Source organism: Solenopsis invicta, chromosome 4 (assembly GCF_016802725.1).
Source record: "Solenopsis invicta isolate M01_SB chromosome 4, UNIL_Sinv_3.0, whole genome shotgun sequence".
Lineage (NCBI taxonomy): Eukaryota > Metazoa > Arthropoda > Insecta > Hymenoptera > Formicidae > Solenopsis > Solenopsis invicta.
Window position 1 is genome coordinate 19,476,118 of NC_052667.1, and position 18,756 is coordinate 19,494,873.

At 33.2% G+C, this 18,756-nt stretch overlaps 1 protein-coding gene across 4 annotated transcripts in view; it reads right to left on the reverse strand.

The window, feature by feature from the left end:
- Positions 1-18,756, reverse strand: part of LOC105202616 (rap1 GTPase-activating protein 1) — a 288,123-nt gene that overhangs the window by 207,332 nt on the left and 62,035 nt on the right. The window contains exons 1-2 of one of the 4 annotated variants that reach the window (XM_026138115.2): positions 15,660-18,597; positions 13,128-13,444 (exon numbers count right to left, since the gene is read on the reverse strand). The exons of 2 other annotated variants lie outside the window; for them this stretch is intronic. In XM_026138115.2, the coding sequence (XP_025993900.1) occupies positions 13,128-13,168 (41 nt within the window). In that variant the 5' untranslated portion in view covers positions 13,169-13,444; positions 15,660-18,597. Of the gene's footprint in view, positions 1-13,127; positions 13,445-15,556; positions 18,598-18,756 lie in introns of those variants that run through there. One more of the 4 variants, XM_026138116.2, reaches the window with a different exon arrangement.

Here is an 18,756-nt window from a genome sequence, read left to right on the forward strand (position 1 = left end):
ACGAAGAAGAGACACGTGAAACGAAAGAGAAAAGAGAAATACCACACTCGAGGTAAAAGATGGAGATATCTATCTTTGGCGAGATACTTGAAAGAATATAAAACCGCAATTAATCTAACAGACACGTCGGTGTATTATAAAAGAATTTGTATTAAAAAAAAAAAAAAATGGAAGCGTTTTGTGCCCGTACAAGAAATTGCAGAAAAGGGAATTTATGATTCTGAGAAATTTAAGAATTTATGATACAGAGGAATATCAGAGATCTGCAGAATCTGCAGGATTGAACAATCGCGAATTCAGGTAGCCATGGTGTTTGCAATCCAATAATTTATAGACCGACAATTTCACGAAAACTGAGGAGGTTTGCGTTTAAGATTCGAATGCCTTATTCAAAGCTGTCATATCGTAAAATGAAATAAAATTTTTAACAACAACATGTCAACACTATACAACTTTAAAAGAACGGGAGTATTAATTAATTTTAAATTGGTTTTTAACTGCCTAAAAGAATTTGGATCACATTCGTTTGTACTTGGATTATTAATATATTTTGGATTATTCATTTTTACCTAATATATCAGTATTATCAGTTTGAGTAAAAAGTAACTTCGTATTTTTAGGTAAAATTCAAAGACAAGATTTTCGTAATGAAAAACACCTTTAATGAACAATGTATGCTGTTTAATTCGATAACCTTTAACGCAAATTAAAGATTCCATCATCCCAGTTTTCTTGGCGAAAAACTACTCAAAGTGCTTTTTGCAGGCCTCCAAAGAAGTAAAATTTTTTCCATCGAAGGAATTCTGCAGGGACAAGTGGAAATCTGATGGTGCCAGATCAGGTGAAATACGGAAGATAAGGCAAGACAACTCAGCCAAGCTGCAATAATTTTTGCTGGATAGCCAAAGATACGTGAAATCTAGCGTCTTGATGGAATATAACACCATATATAATGATTGTTCAATTCTGGACGTTTCTCATCGATTGCTGCCTTCAAACGGTACAATTGAGAGCAACACTTGTTAGAATTAATTGTTTGGTTTTGCGGAAGCAGCTCGTAGTACACGATTCCTTTCCAATCCAACCAAATACATAGCATGGACTTTTTTGTCCTTCGATGTGGTTTGCGGTGATTCATCTCGTGTTCCCCATGACATTTTGCGCTCTACATTATTATACATATACACAATCCAATTTTCGTCGTCCGTTATTCGCTTCAAAAATGGAACGTTTTCATTGCGTTTGAGCAATAAATCGCAGATGGAAATGCGGTCCATTAAATTTTTTTCGCTCAAATTGCGAAGTACCTAGGGGGAATTCACAACCCAAAATTTTGTACACCAATGCCGATTTTTGGCATTGCTGTAAAACACTGCCGACATTTTTGTACACTGCCGACAATGCTTATTGTTAGTCAATGCCTACAATGCCGTCAATCCTATATTAAAATTAAGGCAATGCCATGCAATTATGAACACTACCGCGTGCCCATTATCATACGCCAATGCCTGCACAAGAATTCTAAAGCTTTCCCGAAGTATTCTACACAATTATACAAAAAACTTCCAAAAATTTTATTTACGAACTGTATCTATACATTTTAATGTAATTGCACTATTATGTGATGTCTTATGCATATAACTTCAAACAATGGAACACTAAAAATAATAATAAAAATAATCAAAATAATGACCTTGATATTGTATTTGTTTGTAATCAAAATAAATTTTAAACATTCTTCTTTAAAAATTCTATACATTTTACTGTAATTGCACATTATTATGTGATGTCTTATGCATAGGTATACCTAACTTCAAACAATAGAATACTAAAAATAACAAAGTTAGCACCCCCACCACAAAAAATCGAAACGCCACTTATGCCAAAATTAAGTGCTTTTTATGTGCTAATTATGTACCCTATTTGAAATTTTTGTGCTCGAGCGGTTTAGCAGGAAAATGAGATTGAAGGTGGGGGTGCCAGCTTAACGTTAAGCCAGCACCAACTCATATAAATAATTAATAAAATAAAAAAATAAATACACTAGAATTAAGTGCTTTTTATGTGCTTTCCAACGATATATAAATAAATGTTCGTACTCAATCTCTTCGACCAGAAAATCGTCCCGAAAGTACGAATACACATTAACGGTACAAGAATAAAGTACCAGAAAGAAAGCAATTCTGAAACTGATTATAGGCTTAAAATATTCTCCTATTTATGTGCTTTCGAAATATGCAAGACCAGATTTTTGTGCTCAACCACGTGATCGAAAAACCGACCCTGAAGTGAGCACCCCACCGTTCAGGTACAAGAGTAAACTACCAGAAAGAAAGCAATTATGAAATTGATTATAGGCTTAAAATATTCTTTTATTTATGTACTTTCGGAATATGCAAGAAAAAATTTTTGTGCTCAACCCCATGATCGAAAAACCGACTCTGAAGTGAGCTCACCACTCCCCAACCACTGACGACAATGCCGTCAATATTATAGGTCACTGCTTACTTTTTTCGGCAGTCCACTGCCGAAATTTTGTACACCAATGCCGGCTGTGAATTTCCCCTCGCGAAGTACCCAAATATCATACCGAGACACGTATATCGTAGCCAAGCGTGTGCGAGTGGTTCACAACGGTCCTTTGATACGTTAATTATCTCTGCGATCTCTCGTGTCGCATGACGTATTTTTAATCAATGTCTTGATTCGATCGTCATCAAACATCAACGGCCTACCTGATCGCTTATCATCGTCACATCGTATCACCAGCATGAAATTTCGCAAACCAGTTTCGGCACACACATTCACTAATGGCATTTTCTCCATACACAGCATATACAGGGTGATTATTAATGAATGTCCTGACTTTTTACCATAGGAGCATGATTTACCGACGGATACGTATTTCTAACATATTATTATATTAGAAATTACAAATGCGTGCTCCTATGGTAAAAAGTGGAGACATTCATTAATAATTACCCTGTATATTTGTTTGATTTACATCGGATTTTTCTCTTTGCAAAAATAGAAGCATCACCGAAGATACTTGTTTTTCTCCATGTTTACAATGTCGCCAAATAAAAATTACTGAATAGAATACAGACAAATAGCAGGTTAAAATACGGAGGAATACTTAATCGTTCAGAGAAATGTGTATATACTGTCAGATATTGAGTAAAGATTGTATTAAACACTTCCAATGTCAAATCAAAATCAAAGAATCAATGTCTTTTTTCAGTTTAAAAAGCTCGCCAAATTCCAATTTCATGATAAAACCATGTAAATCAATGATTTGGGATTTATTTTAAAAAGTAAAGTCTTGATTTTAATATTTATACGGTAGCTATTCTCGAAGACTAACTTGTAACTTTGTTACAATTGGTACAAGTAACGAGTTACTTTCCAACTCTGATATTTACAACATAAAATTGCACTAACAATTAGCAAAATTATATTTTATAACCGTAACATTATAGTATAGTTTTATATCGCAATGTCTTTGATCGGCTATGTGAATGTCGCTGCAAAGCACGTGAAACGTCATAAATATTTTATCCTCGCGTTTTTTATCAACATTCGTCATTCCATAATTATATGGAATGATGTTTTTATTATCTCTTTCTCAAGTCGATCCTTCATAATTGAAGGTCGTAGCCTACATTTAATGTATGCTCGTGCATGCTCCATGGTGACAGTCTTAACAAAGATACTCTCGGTAATTTGCTATTGCCTTCGGAGAAGTAGCGATTAATTAAAAATCTGATATGTTTAGATTTGAGCCTGGACATGTGACACAGAGAGCAGACGCGCAACTTTTACGCCACGATCACCACGTTATTACATTTATTGCATCGTGTGATGTTATATTTCTTTGAAATCACAACAGATGATAGTTCTCGGAAAATATCACGCATTTTGCGGTTACGTTTCCTGACTAGTTTCCGCGCAACTTCCTGCATCGTGCGAATCTCGGTGCGGATGCAGGATGAATGCGTCGCGTACACACGATGACACATCGATCGAATTTGTCGTACGAACGTGATCCATTGATAACTTGGAAAATAATATTTACCAAAGCATTTTATTCTGAACGAATTCATCATAAATAAAACCTTATTTTCAAACATATACTATCGCTCAATAGTTTCGGTGCGTCCTAGATTTTCTCGCATTTTACAAACAGTTAAGAATAAAAGATTTCAAAAAAATTTTGGAAAAATTATGTAAATTAAGTATGTTAGATTTTTTCTCCTTTTTGTTTAAATTCAAAGTAGAAAAAAAAAACATTTTACAAGAAACGAGTTTTTACACAAGAAATTCAATGTTATTGAAGAAAATCATCAAAAAAGTTTTTTTTATAAAAAATTAACATTTTAAAGCTTAGAAAGGTACTTTGAGATATTCTTTTGTTAGTTATTGTCCAATGTTTCGTCAAGTTATAGTTTCAAAGTAGAAATAAATATTTAAAAAATATCAATTTTCAATTTCATGTATTTAATTTAGGAACAAATTATCTTAGAGACGAAACTATCAAACATACTTAAAGCTTTACCTTTCCTCTTTAAAATGTATTTTTAAAAACTTCTCTACGACTTTTTTTAACTGATACTTTTCGTGAGAAAGTCTCGCAAGCATGCTGAGAAACTTTTGAACAGTTGTATATTTAACCCTAATTGGTATTTACGCTCCGAAATTTTCTTAATTATTAACGATATTCGCTTGGCAAAATTTTGAATCAATATGTCTTTGTTTACAATTAACGTTCATTTTTATTTTGATAATCAAAATTCAAAGGAACAAGATTATATAACTTAAAATTTCATAAGATTGCGGAAAACATTTATTATAAATAATTTTTGATAAATCTGTCTAGAGATTTACCGCGTAATTTTGAAAAAAAAATAATCGCACTGAATCCACGAATACGAAGTAGAGATCAAATTATCACTTTCTTATATATATATTTTTCCATATATATTTCATATATATTTAAGATTTCCTGTTTAAAAAAAAAAAATTATTTGAAATAGGTTAGGTTTTAGTAACTGCGGAATATGCGAAATATCTTGAGAACTATTATTTGTTACGATTTGAAAAAAAATACGATATGTAACTGTACAATAGAAACGATTAATGGTATGACGAATGCTGATAAAATATAGGACGATAAAATATTTACTGCGTAACACATAATTTGTATAATGTAAAGCCCGTTTTTTTTTTATAGTTGAACTAGTATAAACTTTCTCTACTTAAAGTAAAATAGGTATACGTTTGAAATTTCGGGAAAGCAAGAAGGAAAATTCTAGTATAATTTAATGCAGTCCAGTGCAGCAATGAAAAACAAACCTATACACCTATTATGGTATAATAATTACGAATTAATTCCAATTATTATTAATTATTATTAATTTGAATCTTTCACAAACAAATGACTCTCGGCTGAATTATTTTCATATTGAAACAAAATTTAATTCCAAGGACTCTCTTACTCATACATATAAAATAATAAGCTAACAATTGAGAAAAAATTTTCACATTGTACAGTCATCTCTACTTTCGGCCAAGTCAAGTCGCTTGGCGAATAACAAGCGTGTCTAGTGAGCACGCGTAAAAACAACGTTGGAAAAGTTTCACCGAGTGAAACTTTATTATCGCCGGTACCATGCACTCGTTTAGCTCGCTCATTCGCTCGAGATCCGACGACCTCGTTCAATTAATTTGCCAACGTTTCGCACCCACAAGGCGCCTGTCATTATATCCCGGATGAACGGACAGTGTGGGCCGACGCGGAATAAGCAGGAAATTAGAAATATATCCGCGTCACTCTCTCGCCTCGCCCGTACAGATATGGCAGTGGATCGGCCGCGGAAAGGGAATTGCATCATTCACAATGAACGTGTGTCAGACGCCTTTTTTCTCGCTAATAGAGATCACGTTGCAAAAGTGATGTGTAGCAAAAAACCGTTGTCGGAAAGAAAACGTTTATTTGTAAATTAATTTTGTTGCAAATAATAAAATTAACAATTCGTTATTTTACTCTTTCCCCCTCTTTTTCCCCTATGTACTGCACATGTGCATGCTTGATGATAGCGTATGTGAGAAGTCAACGCAAGAAGAAAAATTACTATTCGAGAGATCATAAATTTTTACGAAGATCATACAAAAAAACGGAAATTATTTTTACGGAGGTTTGACTGTGGTGAAACATTTGAACTGTATAAATAAAATTAATTTTTAAGAACTTTTATCCAAAATAATATGATGTTTTTCAATGTTTGTTGCAATTTACAATAATGTTTTTCTTTTGTCATAATAGCTTAAATGCACTATATTGTGTTTATTTCGATTAAGTACTACAGTATTAAATACTATAGTATTCAATCGAAATAAACACAATACAGTGTATTTAAACTATTATATAGGATATTTGAATCATTATGGGACAAAAGAAAAACATTATTATTTGTAAATTGCAAGAGACATTTAAAAAATTCACATTATTTTGGATAAAAATTCTTAAAAGCTAATTTTATTTATACATTTCAAATGTTTCACTACAGTCGAACCTCCGTAAAAAATAATTTTCGTTTTTTATATAACCTTCGCACAAATTGTGATCTCAAATAATAATTTTTCTTCTTACGGTGACTTCTCACGTACGCTATCATCAAGTATGCACATGCGCAGTAGATAGAGAAGAAAGAAAGAGGGTAAGATGACAAATTGTTAATTTTTCCAAGTTAATAACAAATAACGAACCGATGCTTAATTTATTAGAGATTTTAGTTGGTAACAAATAATCTATGATAGTCTGATTTCAATCTGTACATAAGAATAAATAATATAATAAGAAATATGTTTCAGAAGCATCTATCTGTAACTTTTTATTGTTTGTTCATAAGAAATAACAATTATAATAAATATTTTTATTTTCTCTATAAAATCACAATATTGTATAGCTAATAATGTATTTACGTTTTTCAATTTTCGTAATGCAATATTTTATATTTCATAAACAAATAAACACGGCAAATGTGGATAAAATGACGAAAGTTGTGCATAGGCAAGCTAATGCATTTATGCATTAGTTTTTCCAATATAACTGCATTCTGACTATATATAACACAATTTTAATCGCAATATGTATATCACAATTTTAATAATTTTATTTTTGCAGATTACATAAATTTTTTCGTTTTATTTACGTTTTTTTTAACTACGTTGTAATATCAAAATAGAATAAGATTATTATAATATAATAAATCTTTCTTATTCTCATAAAAGTACATTTTTAACTTTATTTGACTGTTTTTCACTTTACTCGATATTAAAAGTCATCTTACTAGCATATGGAGGCAAAATGACAAAATTGACATGTCCTAAAATAATTTAAATTGAAAAAAATTCTAGTTAATTTAACAACTTCTAATTTTTACTGAAGATAAACAAGGTTTTAATGAATCTAAAAAAAATAAATTGTTATTTTTACATTATCACAGAAATTAACAAAAATTGACAAACTTTAAGGTCGTCACCCCCCCCCCCGCCTCTTCCCGACAAAGATAGTGAATAGAGTAATGGAGATAAAGTAATGATGATCATAGATATTTATATTATATATTAGTTTTTAAAAGTTATGTATACATACGCGTAACATGAAGAGGACAGATGACGTCAAGCAATATGGTCAATGTATGTGAGTACCTAGAGATATGTGCGCGGTGTAAATTGCGTGTGTGCAGATGTATATAACATAACGTGGATTTTCATGCGTACGCATGTGTTATTTGCTCCGCACACGCGCATGAATCTTGTAAATATGTACTTTTTGGAGCCATGTTTCAAGTAAGTTAGTAGTCTAGTATATAATATAAATATCTATTATTTGCACAAGCGCCGTTATCAAAAAGTGGAAATAAGGAAAGAAGTTACTTAGGTCGCGATAAATTACTTTTACGCAGATTCGACTAGATTTGCTTTCACGGTAACTCAAAGACACTTTGGAAAGCTTTCACATGCGTTGCGCAGAGTCTCATTCGGAATCTCCTTCTAAATTTTCACCAAAAGTTCTTTCAATCATTTCAGAGTGATAAATATTATATCTAGTTCTCAAGATGATGCTCCATCACAAATTCCAAAGGATTCAAGTACAGGGAACGGACGTAAGTATTCAGTTTTGATAGAGATGGAGTAAAATTGATCAAACTTGCACGTCAAGCTTAACAGATAATAAGCTTTCAAAAAATAACAAATAGTTGTCGGTTGCACTTCCATCTTGTATTAAAGTTACAAATAGGAAGATTAAGGTACCTTCTCACTGTCATAACGCAATGCGACTTGATCATAAGAATCCACATTGTTTCACAATACATTAATGGTTGATAAATTTTGGTTGAAATGATGTCTTAATCTTTCTAAATATAGCTTTATTCCGTATGCAAAAACACAACAAATTTATTATGCTTTATCTTGATTTAAACATCATGTACAAGATACAGACAAAATAATGTGAACACTTAGGAAATGCACTTTTTTTATTAATAAAAGCTTGATCCATCGTTTGTCTTTAATACAGATTCTATCCTTGTGACAAAATACAATAATTGAATAGTCATCAATAGGATATTGTACTATTCTTTTAACAGAATATCTTTCAATTGTTTAGATACGTAATGTTGGAGGAAGAAAGCTTTTTACTCTATTTTCCAAAATTATCCTTTGTTCTCCAAAACTTCAACATTTTTTTCTGGGCATTGTAACTGATTTAACCCTTTCAAGACGGTACCATCAACTGATGGTCACACATGTGTACCTGGAGTCTCGAAAGGGTTAAATGTTATTAATCATTGTAAATAGTTTTGAAAGTCAGAATGAAAAACAAATTTTCGCCTCCAACATCTTTTAAATATTCTTACTTGAAAGGAGTTCTGCTAGAAGAATAATATAACATTGCACTACGGACTAGTCAAATATCGCATGGCTCTATTCCAACAACAATGAAATATGTTAGAGACAAATGGTGGACCAATCTCTTAATAATAAAATAATACTTTCTAAGTGTTCATATTATATTTTGTCTATCCCTTATACATATAGAATGCTTTCCACAAGTGTCGACACAAGTCGTTCTATCTTTGTTACTCATTGAATATCAAAAAAAGATAGAATAATGTTTGTGACGACTTGTGTCATTAAAGGGAAACCACTATAATGCATGTGTGCGTGCGTGCGTGCGTGTGTGCGTGCGTGTGTGTGTGCGTGCGTGCGTGTGCGTGTGTGTGTATGTGTGTGTGTGTGTGTGTGTGTGTGTGTGTGTGTGTGTGTGTGTGTGTGTGTGTGTGTGTGTGTGTGTAATAGAGCTCTATATTATAAGAGTAGATAAAAATCCTTTTATCTTTTAGCGATGCCAACTGATGGACCTAATGATCTCTCATCCAATGAGCATTCAGTAATTTTAGTTTCCACACTTTTTAGCCAATCAGCATTAGGTCCAACAGGGCGGCGTTTGCGCTACTCTTATAATATAGAGCTTTAGTGAGTAATTCCATAGAAAACTCAAATTCTTATAAGATGTGTATAAAATATAAATAAAAATTACTTAATATTATTTTATTCGACAGAGATGTCAAGTAAGCAATTATCATAAAATATTAATAATAAATGTTAGTATTAGATATTTAAAAACATCGCTAAATATGGCACACATCGCCCTTTCTGAAAGATGCTGCATAAAAACCAGACGAACATGTCGATCGAAGCGTAGTTCAACGTCGACCAAATTAATTCCTCGGCGATAAGCGGGAAGCAGTAGTCTGGTCTATCGAGGAGAATGAGAGTACTCCATATATTTTGAAGTCCCTTTTGTCGCTCCCGATATATCCCATTCCGAGAGTGCGAGAGCTGCTCTTAGGTCGTTCCAATTTCCATCTCGAGTATTAAACGTGCTCGAAAGGCTACGTCGTTATATTATACAACCAAAGTGGGGAAAGAATGATCGGCCTTGTTCTCCGTGCTACGTTCATTGATATTCTGAATGAGCGATATACGCGCATTCCTAGTAGACAAGATTGGAGAGAACCATTTGCCAACACTAGAGAGAGACCCTGTAACAGAGTCTAGTCATGAACGATTTTGGCAAAATCCTACAAAAGAGAGAGGTATATTACACAATACTGTCTCCTGTATGTCTATATATCTATTATCCCATTCTAATCTATACTGTTTCACTCTATGAATTCGTAACGTATCAACGTATATTCAGACATTCAAATAGTGACAGGATCATACAGATGAAAATGTGTTCTATTGTCTAAAAGAATACGATAATAAGTTCATATGCAATTAAATGTTTAAAAATATAAAAGTATTCTAAAAGTTTATCATATATTCATTTCTCCAACTTAATATCTACTTAAATTCTATCTTTATAAGGTTATCGACGGTTGAATTTAAACGGGAGTTGCCAAAAACGACAAACTAATCAAAAGCTGTCTACTTTGTGACCAGACTGTTACAGGGTTTTTAGTCGACACCAAAACTGGTCCTAATGCGTGTATTTCATTGCCGCTGCATTTTTCGTGGGACGACCATGAAATCTAAGGCGATGATTAGTAATGCTAACAAAACAAACTCGTCGCGTGAGTCGTTTCAAAGAAAAAAAAGAAACGTTCTCCCTCACTCTCAATCTGTTTACACAGATAGACTTTTAAATGTACGTCATTTAAACATGCATAAAAACCACACACACACACACACACACACACACATCACATCAAAATTTATTCATAACGTTCAAATATTGAATTATTAAATTAAATGTTATGATAAAATAAAAATATTAAGCCGTAAAATTAAATATTGCATCGAATTATAATAAGATATAATTATATAATTTTTAAAAATTAAATGATTAAATTAAAATCAATTTCTCTGCAAAGATAGATTAAAAGAGATAGATTAAATTGCTTTACAATAAAGTACAAAACTTGTGTTAAAGTAATGTAAACTATACAAAAAACAATTTAAAATATAGAAAGGCATTTAATGAAAACATTTTATTTAATAAACACATAAAAGAACAGCTAATGTGTTAAAAAAATTGAAAAAAATATATTTTAGAAATAATCTATATTTTATTCACCATTGTGTTAAAAAAACCGTAAATATGGATAAAACGTGTTAAAAATATCATGTAACTGTGGATAAAATATGTTAAAAAACCCGTGTAACTGTGAATCATGTAACATAATACCATGTAAAAAGAAATTCAAAAGTACTCATAGTTTTGAATGTTATCATCTATTTGACATCACAACACTCACATCGCTTGCAACAATTTAGGGTAAAAGTAGGTAATACAGAATACTGATTTTTTTAAAAAAACATTCAGGTAGCAATCTGTTAGGGCCAGTAATTCGAATTACTAAGAAATGATTTGCGAAATTTAGAGATAGTGATGATTTTCACCTTGACCATCACACTTTGATCGACCTCCTGGCATAGATAATGACATTGTGAACAATTTAGTGCAAAATAATTCACGAATTTCAACAGAAGAGATAATTGAAAAACTCAATATTGACAGATCGACCGCAATTCGGCATTTAAAAAGAATTGGGTACACTTTGAAGCATATGGGTAATGCATTTGCTAATCGAAACGAACAAATTGAATCGCGTTTCTGCAGCTATTTCCTTGCTTGGCTGATTAAATAAAGTGTTGTTTTTGGATTGACTTATAACTAGCGATGAAAAATGTATCCTGTATAGTAATGTACACAATAACATTCAACGTAAAAATATTTAGAAGATGAGCGCACAGAATCAATTGGCAAAAGCCAATTTCCATCTTGTGAAGGTGATATTTTCTATTTGTTGAGATTGCAAAAAAAACAATATATTTTAAGCAGCTCTCTATTGGCAAAATTATTAATTCTGACAAGTACTATCAATTAGACAATTTAAAGATAATAATCCAGGAGAAGCATCCAATTCTAGCCAATCGTATGGTAGTCGTTTTTTACCATGACAATGCGAAACAGATCTTGTGCAAATTAAAAGAACTGAAATGGGATATTATATTACATCCACCGTATTCTCCTGATATTGTACCATCGGATTACTTGCTGCGATTATTGTAAGATGATTTAAATGGGAAAAAAATTCGCATTTTTTAAAGCCAACAATTTCTTTCGTATTTCTTTCTCCTTTAACGCAAAACTGAGGTAGTTTTGTGAAATTAGATGTTGAATGCTGACACTGGAACGTATGTTATTAGAACGTTAAGAAGTTATAGAAAATAACGACAATTACATGATTAATTCATTAAAAAAGTTTTACATGCCAAATCACTAATTGAGTTTTAACAATAAGCCGGAAACTTTTGCACTCGCCTAATAAAAATATTAATATGCATTTGTATCGGAGTTAATTTAAATAAGTATTCGCCTGCCTTTATCCTATCCTGTTTTCTTTTATCTCTCATAAATTTTTCTTTACACAAAAAGAACGATTTTACTGAAGTATCTGAACATTTAGTTGGATACAGATCTGAAAATTTTATTGGACTAACAAAATAATTATGACGAATGTTCAAACATGATGACTGCAAAAGTGTTGATATTCTATGAAAGTTCAACATAATTATTTTGTTGGCCTAGCAAAATTATTTTCAGATCTATATCCAGATAAATTTTTAGATACTTTAGCAAAACCATTCTTTCTGAATTAATGAAATATAGAGTTGGAACGGCAATATAAATGCAGACACATTTTAAACTGAAAACTATCAATTCTGGACAGCACTAATATGTAGCTATTACAAGCCAAAGCTATCACAACGATATTATTCGTTGTTTTGTTCTTTGCAGTTGTTTTCGGATTCAGTCAAAATTCGGATATTCGTGAAAACTTTTTATCATTGATTTGGAAAATAAGAATCGACTTAAGAAGCCTGAAGTTTATAAACTTTGATCATTTTTAGTTGATATCCCGTGTAGGAATATTGATAAGGTTCTGATAAGGACCCGATTAATTGGCCTGAATATAAATCTGCTTCAAAATACAAGGATCGAATATATTTCAAATCTATGTGCGTTCTATGTAAGTGCATGCAACACTCACCTAGTGTCGCCAATGTAATCCAGCATGCGTATCTTCAGCATGTTGTATGCCGAATCAATCAGCGTACCGTCACATGTACGGGATCTTCGTCGGAGATCGAAATTGTCGTTGAATTGTCGCCCGATGCCAAAATAATCGCACGTCGTCGACGACCGATATTCCGAGCGAGTCTAACGCGAGTTATCGAACGGTACCACGTCCCCGATGCCTCGAAACCAAGTCGCGCGTTTTATGCGAATCCACCTTGTGCACCGGAGATGTATGTGCGCTATCCGATCGACGTTTGAATTCTCTCATCAGACATTCAACGAATGTAACTACAACAATGTATTAAATATATTAATCCTTATTCCGTATATTTAATCTTTAAGCGTGATTCCCTTCGGAAATATATGTATTTTCAAACGTCCATAGAATTTTGCGAAATCCCCGTAATACCAAATAAACATCATGAAAATTCATATCTCTTCTCACAAAAAATTATGACGCGAGATATAAGTTTTGATACAGCAAAACAAATGAACCATATATCTACAAAATAGAAATGCATGATGGATATGTATATCGTTCTATCACTTGTCTTTATCAGAAAGCAAGTACGCCCAGCGACTTTGATTCTGTCCATGGGGAAATTTTCCAAACTGAGAAGTCACTACCTTTCTCAATACTCACAGTCCATGGTTAACGTAACAACCAATAAACTCTAGTCGTTACACTAATCATGAACTGCAAATATGTAGAAAGATAGCGACTTCGCAGTTTGGAAAATTTCCCCATGGACAGAATCGAAGTCGCTGGGTGCACATGTTTAACGCATGCACGGTATGAATATAAGGAAACTAGGACGCTAAATATTATTAAAACGTTATAGTAAATTTCCCATGAGTTATTAATTGATAATTAATACATTATGATTTCATGAAAAACTCGAAGAAGAGATGAAAGCAACAAGGATCGACGCAAGATTGAGTCGCAGGTCACAAAAATGAAAGAGAATAAATTTGTCATGTTTGTCGAACGTTTCGTCAAATCGAGGACAATAAAAGAGAACTAAAGAATCAAACTGAACATTGATGCTTAAACTGTATTAAATTCTAAATATCGCGGTTATAACGCGATCAATCATTACTATTATCGCAGTCGATTAATTAAACTTGAAAGAGACTCGTTTGTGTTCTTTTTCATTCTGAGATCACCTCGCGAAGAAGTGAACCGCGAGCAGGAAGACTTCGACAGATCATTTCTCGCGACTAGGAAACTTCGATATCATTTTCCAATTAACGACGCGCATCCGTATAATTTCTCAAAATTCGAGAAGATAATTTCTCATATATTTCTTTTTCATGAGAAAAAACATTGCCATCTCGCATACAAACACATACTTTCCATTTTTCAATTATTTTAATTTATTTACGATTGCGATTCACAAAAGTAATCTCTTTAATATTATAGAGCTATTAATAAATGTTATAGAAACTAAAGAACGTAAAATTCAAACTCCAAAAAATATAAATCAAGGAAATTAGCAATGCTTATGAAAGTCGACATAAGTTGTTCGCGTGTATGCTCGAATATTACAAAATTCGTAGATCTTTCGACTTGTAATTGGGTCATCTTCAATACATATGTAGGTAACGATCAATCGACATGGCGCGTTGAAAAGTACTTAATCAAAACGATAATTATATTATTCCGATATGATCAATTGAATTAAATTTTGTCGCAAAAGTTTCTCCAGTAACGGAACGATGGTGACATTCGAATGAAGCAAATAGTGCAAACAACCCAAGCAGAACAATAAGTCAAAATGACATCAAAGTGATTCACAATTATGTCAAAATGACATCAAAGTGAATCGTAATTGATTGAAAAGTGACTTTTAATGATCATTTCGCAGTCACTTTGACATCATTTTGATGTTGTGATGACTCCCTGTTCTGCTTGGGAACTCGCATTGTATAAGACACGTGGTTACTGTAATTTTTAGCAATAAGATATGGATGATCAACGCGCGTTAATATTATACAAGTAATAAATTCAAAACTTATATCTGTATGGAGAGTCAAAGTTTGATGTGTGCAGAAAGAATGCCAAAGATTGTGAGAGACGACTTTCCCTACCGTATAAATATTATACAATTGAATACTTTATGATACAATTACTATTCTGAAGATGGTATCAATATGAGAAACAGTTCAAGTCATTCCAATAAATGATAATCTAAGCTATAAAGCTATCGTGTCTCAAAAACTGAAGAAGTTCGGAAATATATTCTCGAAGAATTTATAATATACAATAGTACGGAAACTTATAATAAGCTTTTCCTCCCGATGAATAAAAGTTCGCGATCTTCAAGAGGATTCATGAATTCGTAACGTCGTATCGGAAATCCATGTTGCCTTAAATTAGAGGAATAACATTCTACGAACAATATCCTGGCGATGTCACGATCATATCAAGACAAAGAGGAGCTTGAAATGGATCATGAAATTGAAACGAATCACCGGCATCCTCGTCGCTCAACGAACTCACATGTTGTTTAGCATTTGGCAAAATTAGTTTTCATCCGATAGTCTCGGTTGAGCCGCCTTTACACCCGGCAACAGCGATAACAATATAATTCACAGATCATTCGTTATCATCCTTCGCGACTCGCACGTGGTTCACGTGTAATCATGGAATCCGGGTAAAACGTCACTCGGAAAACTCGGACGTACGTGCGTCACTTGGATACTACAACCATTTGTACCGCGGTTTTTACGCCGCATGCAATTTTGAGGATAACACTTCTCTCAAAATACAATGATTTTGTGCTTCAATCACCGATTCGAGATATTCATTTGTACACTACACTTCCAGTGTATATAGTCAACACTTTCTTTAGCACTTTTCTTCGAAACTCGATGCCGATCGAAAGAGATGTTTCTCGTTGTGGAACGCTGAAGCGAAGACACAAGCAGAGACACGACAGCGTATCGAAGCGCCGAACAACTGTTTAACGAGCCTGTTCGTACTTGCATCGTCAGTGGCACTCGCTCCCACCCGCAACACAATCTCCACCACCTCCTCCTTCTCCTCCTTCTCCTCCTCCATCGCTCACTATTCGTTCAGATCCTCCACTACCTCTGCTTTCCGCTCCTGTTCAAGATCCTCAAGGAGAGGACTTCGTGAATCGCTCTTAAGAATTGCAGGTCTTTCGTGTCCGATAAGATGTTTGCGCTCGTTCAGAGACTAATCGGCATCGTTTCTCGATGCTTTGAGTGCCATCGATCATCGTCAATAATCAGCACTGATAATGTTAGTTGTCATCGAAATGTTTTTAAATATCTTTAAAATCGTCAACACATATTTAAGTTCTCTATAATAGTTATCTATAATAGTTAGGTTCTCTAAAATACAACTGTTCTATCTTGTTAGTTTTTTTTTGGGGGGGGGGAGAGCATCTTCTACTAACATTAAGTAAACCAGTGTAAGCAGTAAAAATATACTAATGTGCGATGGTTCAATTCTAAATCTATTATTTTGCAATTACAACTATCAAAAGTATTCGTGATTTAACCTTCAGTGATCCAACGTTTTTTCGTTACTTTCCTAGTCTAACCGGGTCACTGATGCCATAATTTTTTGAAAGAATTTTTAGGCTCTAAAAAAATTTGAAAAAATATTGACACATTTTTTTCAACATTACAAAATATAATTTCACAATTGTTTAACTTGAAATGTTTTTCACCTTTTTTGTGCATGCCCCAATTTACGGCAGGATAATTTAAAACTGAAAATTCGCCTGGATCAAATTCTTGGTTGGATTATGGAAAGTTAACAAGTAGCTTCTTATATTTATTAAGTAGTGCAGTAGGGTAGTAAATTGTTTTATAATTTTACAGTGTTGATCTAGCAATCCGTCGCGTCCGACTGTAAGCGTCAAATTTCTCAGAAACAGCTTAACTTTCTCAAACTTTGTTTTTGTCAGTACATAATCCAGGATCTTAACTTCAAGTAATGTGAATCAAATTAGTTGAATCAAAAGAATTAAAAGTCAAGGTGAAAAAAATTTTTTTAACAAAAATTTTTCAACAGCTTTTACAAGTTGTTTTTTTTTATTGCATTATTTACATCGTAAAGAATTTATGTTTCATATGTAAAAAATGACATATGAGGCACTTTCTAAACCTAATTCATGTCTGAGTTCTTGGCCCTTTGAGTTTGGATGATCTTTTCTGCTTGAGAATATCGATGGTGGTCTTCTTTATTTGTTAAGGGATCTTTGTTTGTTGTAAAAAGGAAGATTAGCCTAGAAGGGTCAGATTAGGTTAGGCCTGCTTAGGGTAAAGAACCCCCTGATTTAGACGTTTTTCTTTACCTTGATGCCATTACGCCACGGCAAGACCGACAATTTTCGATTGGGATAATAGCACGGGGAAGAGACTCGGGGACCGGTGGAAAACATGGGACTAGTTACCGAACGTATATACTAATAATATGCCACGTCGTTCGATCACGGAAGATCGCTCGAGGCTGAAGAACCAAAGTACATTATGAATTTCACAGCGATTGGCTGATCGCGCGAATTTTTCTAGTGCAAATTCTTCCGAGATGTTCAAAAGATTTACGGTATTGAAATGGAATTTATTAACGTTACCGTACGACGAAGTCCAGGAACGGATAAAAATAAACGGTGAATCACTCGGACTGTGCACCATGCTTATGTATTCACCGTGTGCGATATCAATATTTGTTGCGATAAATTCCCCGAGGAAACCGTGCACGATAAAGCCTTCGGGAAATTTCGGGTTCTCTCGAGCGCGCGGAGAAAGCTCACTTTTCTTTCACGAAATACCACGACCGACGTTGTTCCACCACACCGGTCCGATAAGATTGCCATTTGAATAGAGCACACTTTTATTCACATCATAATGAACCAGGAAGTGTAATGCATAGTACGATAATGTGAGATATGCTGATAAAGATGCACTGATAACTGCGTAACAACAATCGTCCATAAATATCGCATTAATATTCATAATACTACTAATGATAGAGGAGAGGAGAGGGTTGTGAAATACCATTTCGTTTTTTGTTTTGACAATAACTCAGTAAATAATAACATAATACAATTCTAACTAGCGTCAGTTTATATAGCTATAGAGTTCTATCAATCACTCTATAGGTAGAAGGTCATGGGATACATAAAACGTTATTTACAATGCACTGAAAAGGAAGAAAAGAATTTGTGGAATAGCGTTTGTAGAATAGCAGAGGTATCGTGGAATACTGATGACGTGAAAGGCACTTTTATTTATTTAAAAAAAAATGTAAATTAATCTGTCGTAGATATTACCAGGGATGGGAAGTAACTTGTTACTTGTAACGAAGTTACAGTTAGTTACTTTTTTTTTATAATTGTAAGTTAACTTTGTTATTTTTTTCCATCTGTAACTATTAACTTAACTTAGTTACTTTTATTAAATTAATAATTAATTTTATTTAATTAATTACTGTTATAGTTGCTTTATTCACTTATTTGTCAATATAGGTAGGCTGCATTCGGAAACATCATCCGAGTGCCACCGTGTATCATTTTATTATATCTTTGTTTAACATTCGGTGAACAAGCGTAAAATGATATATG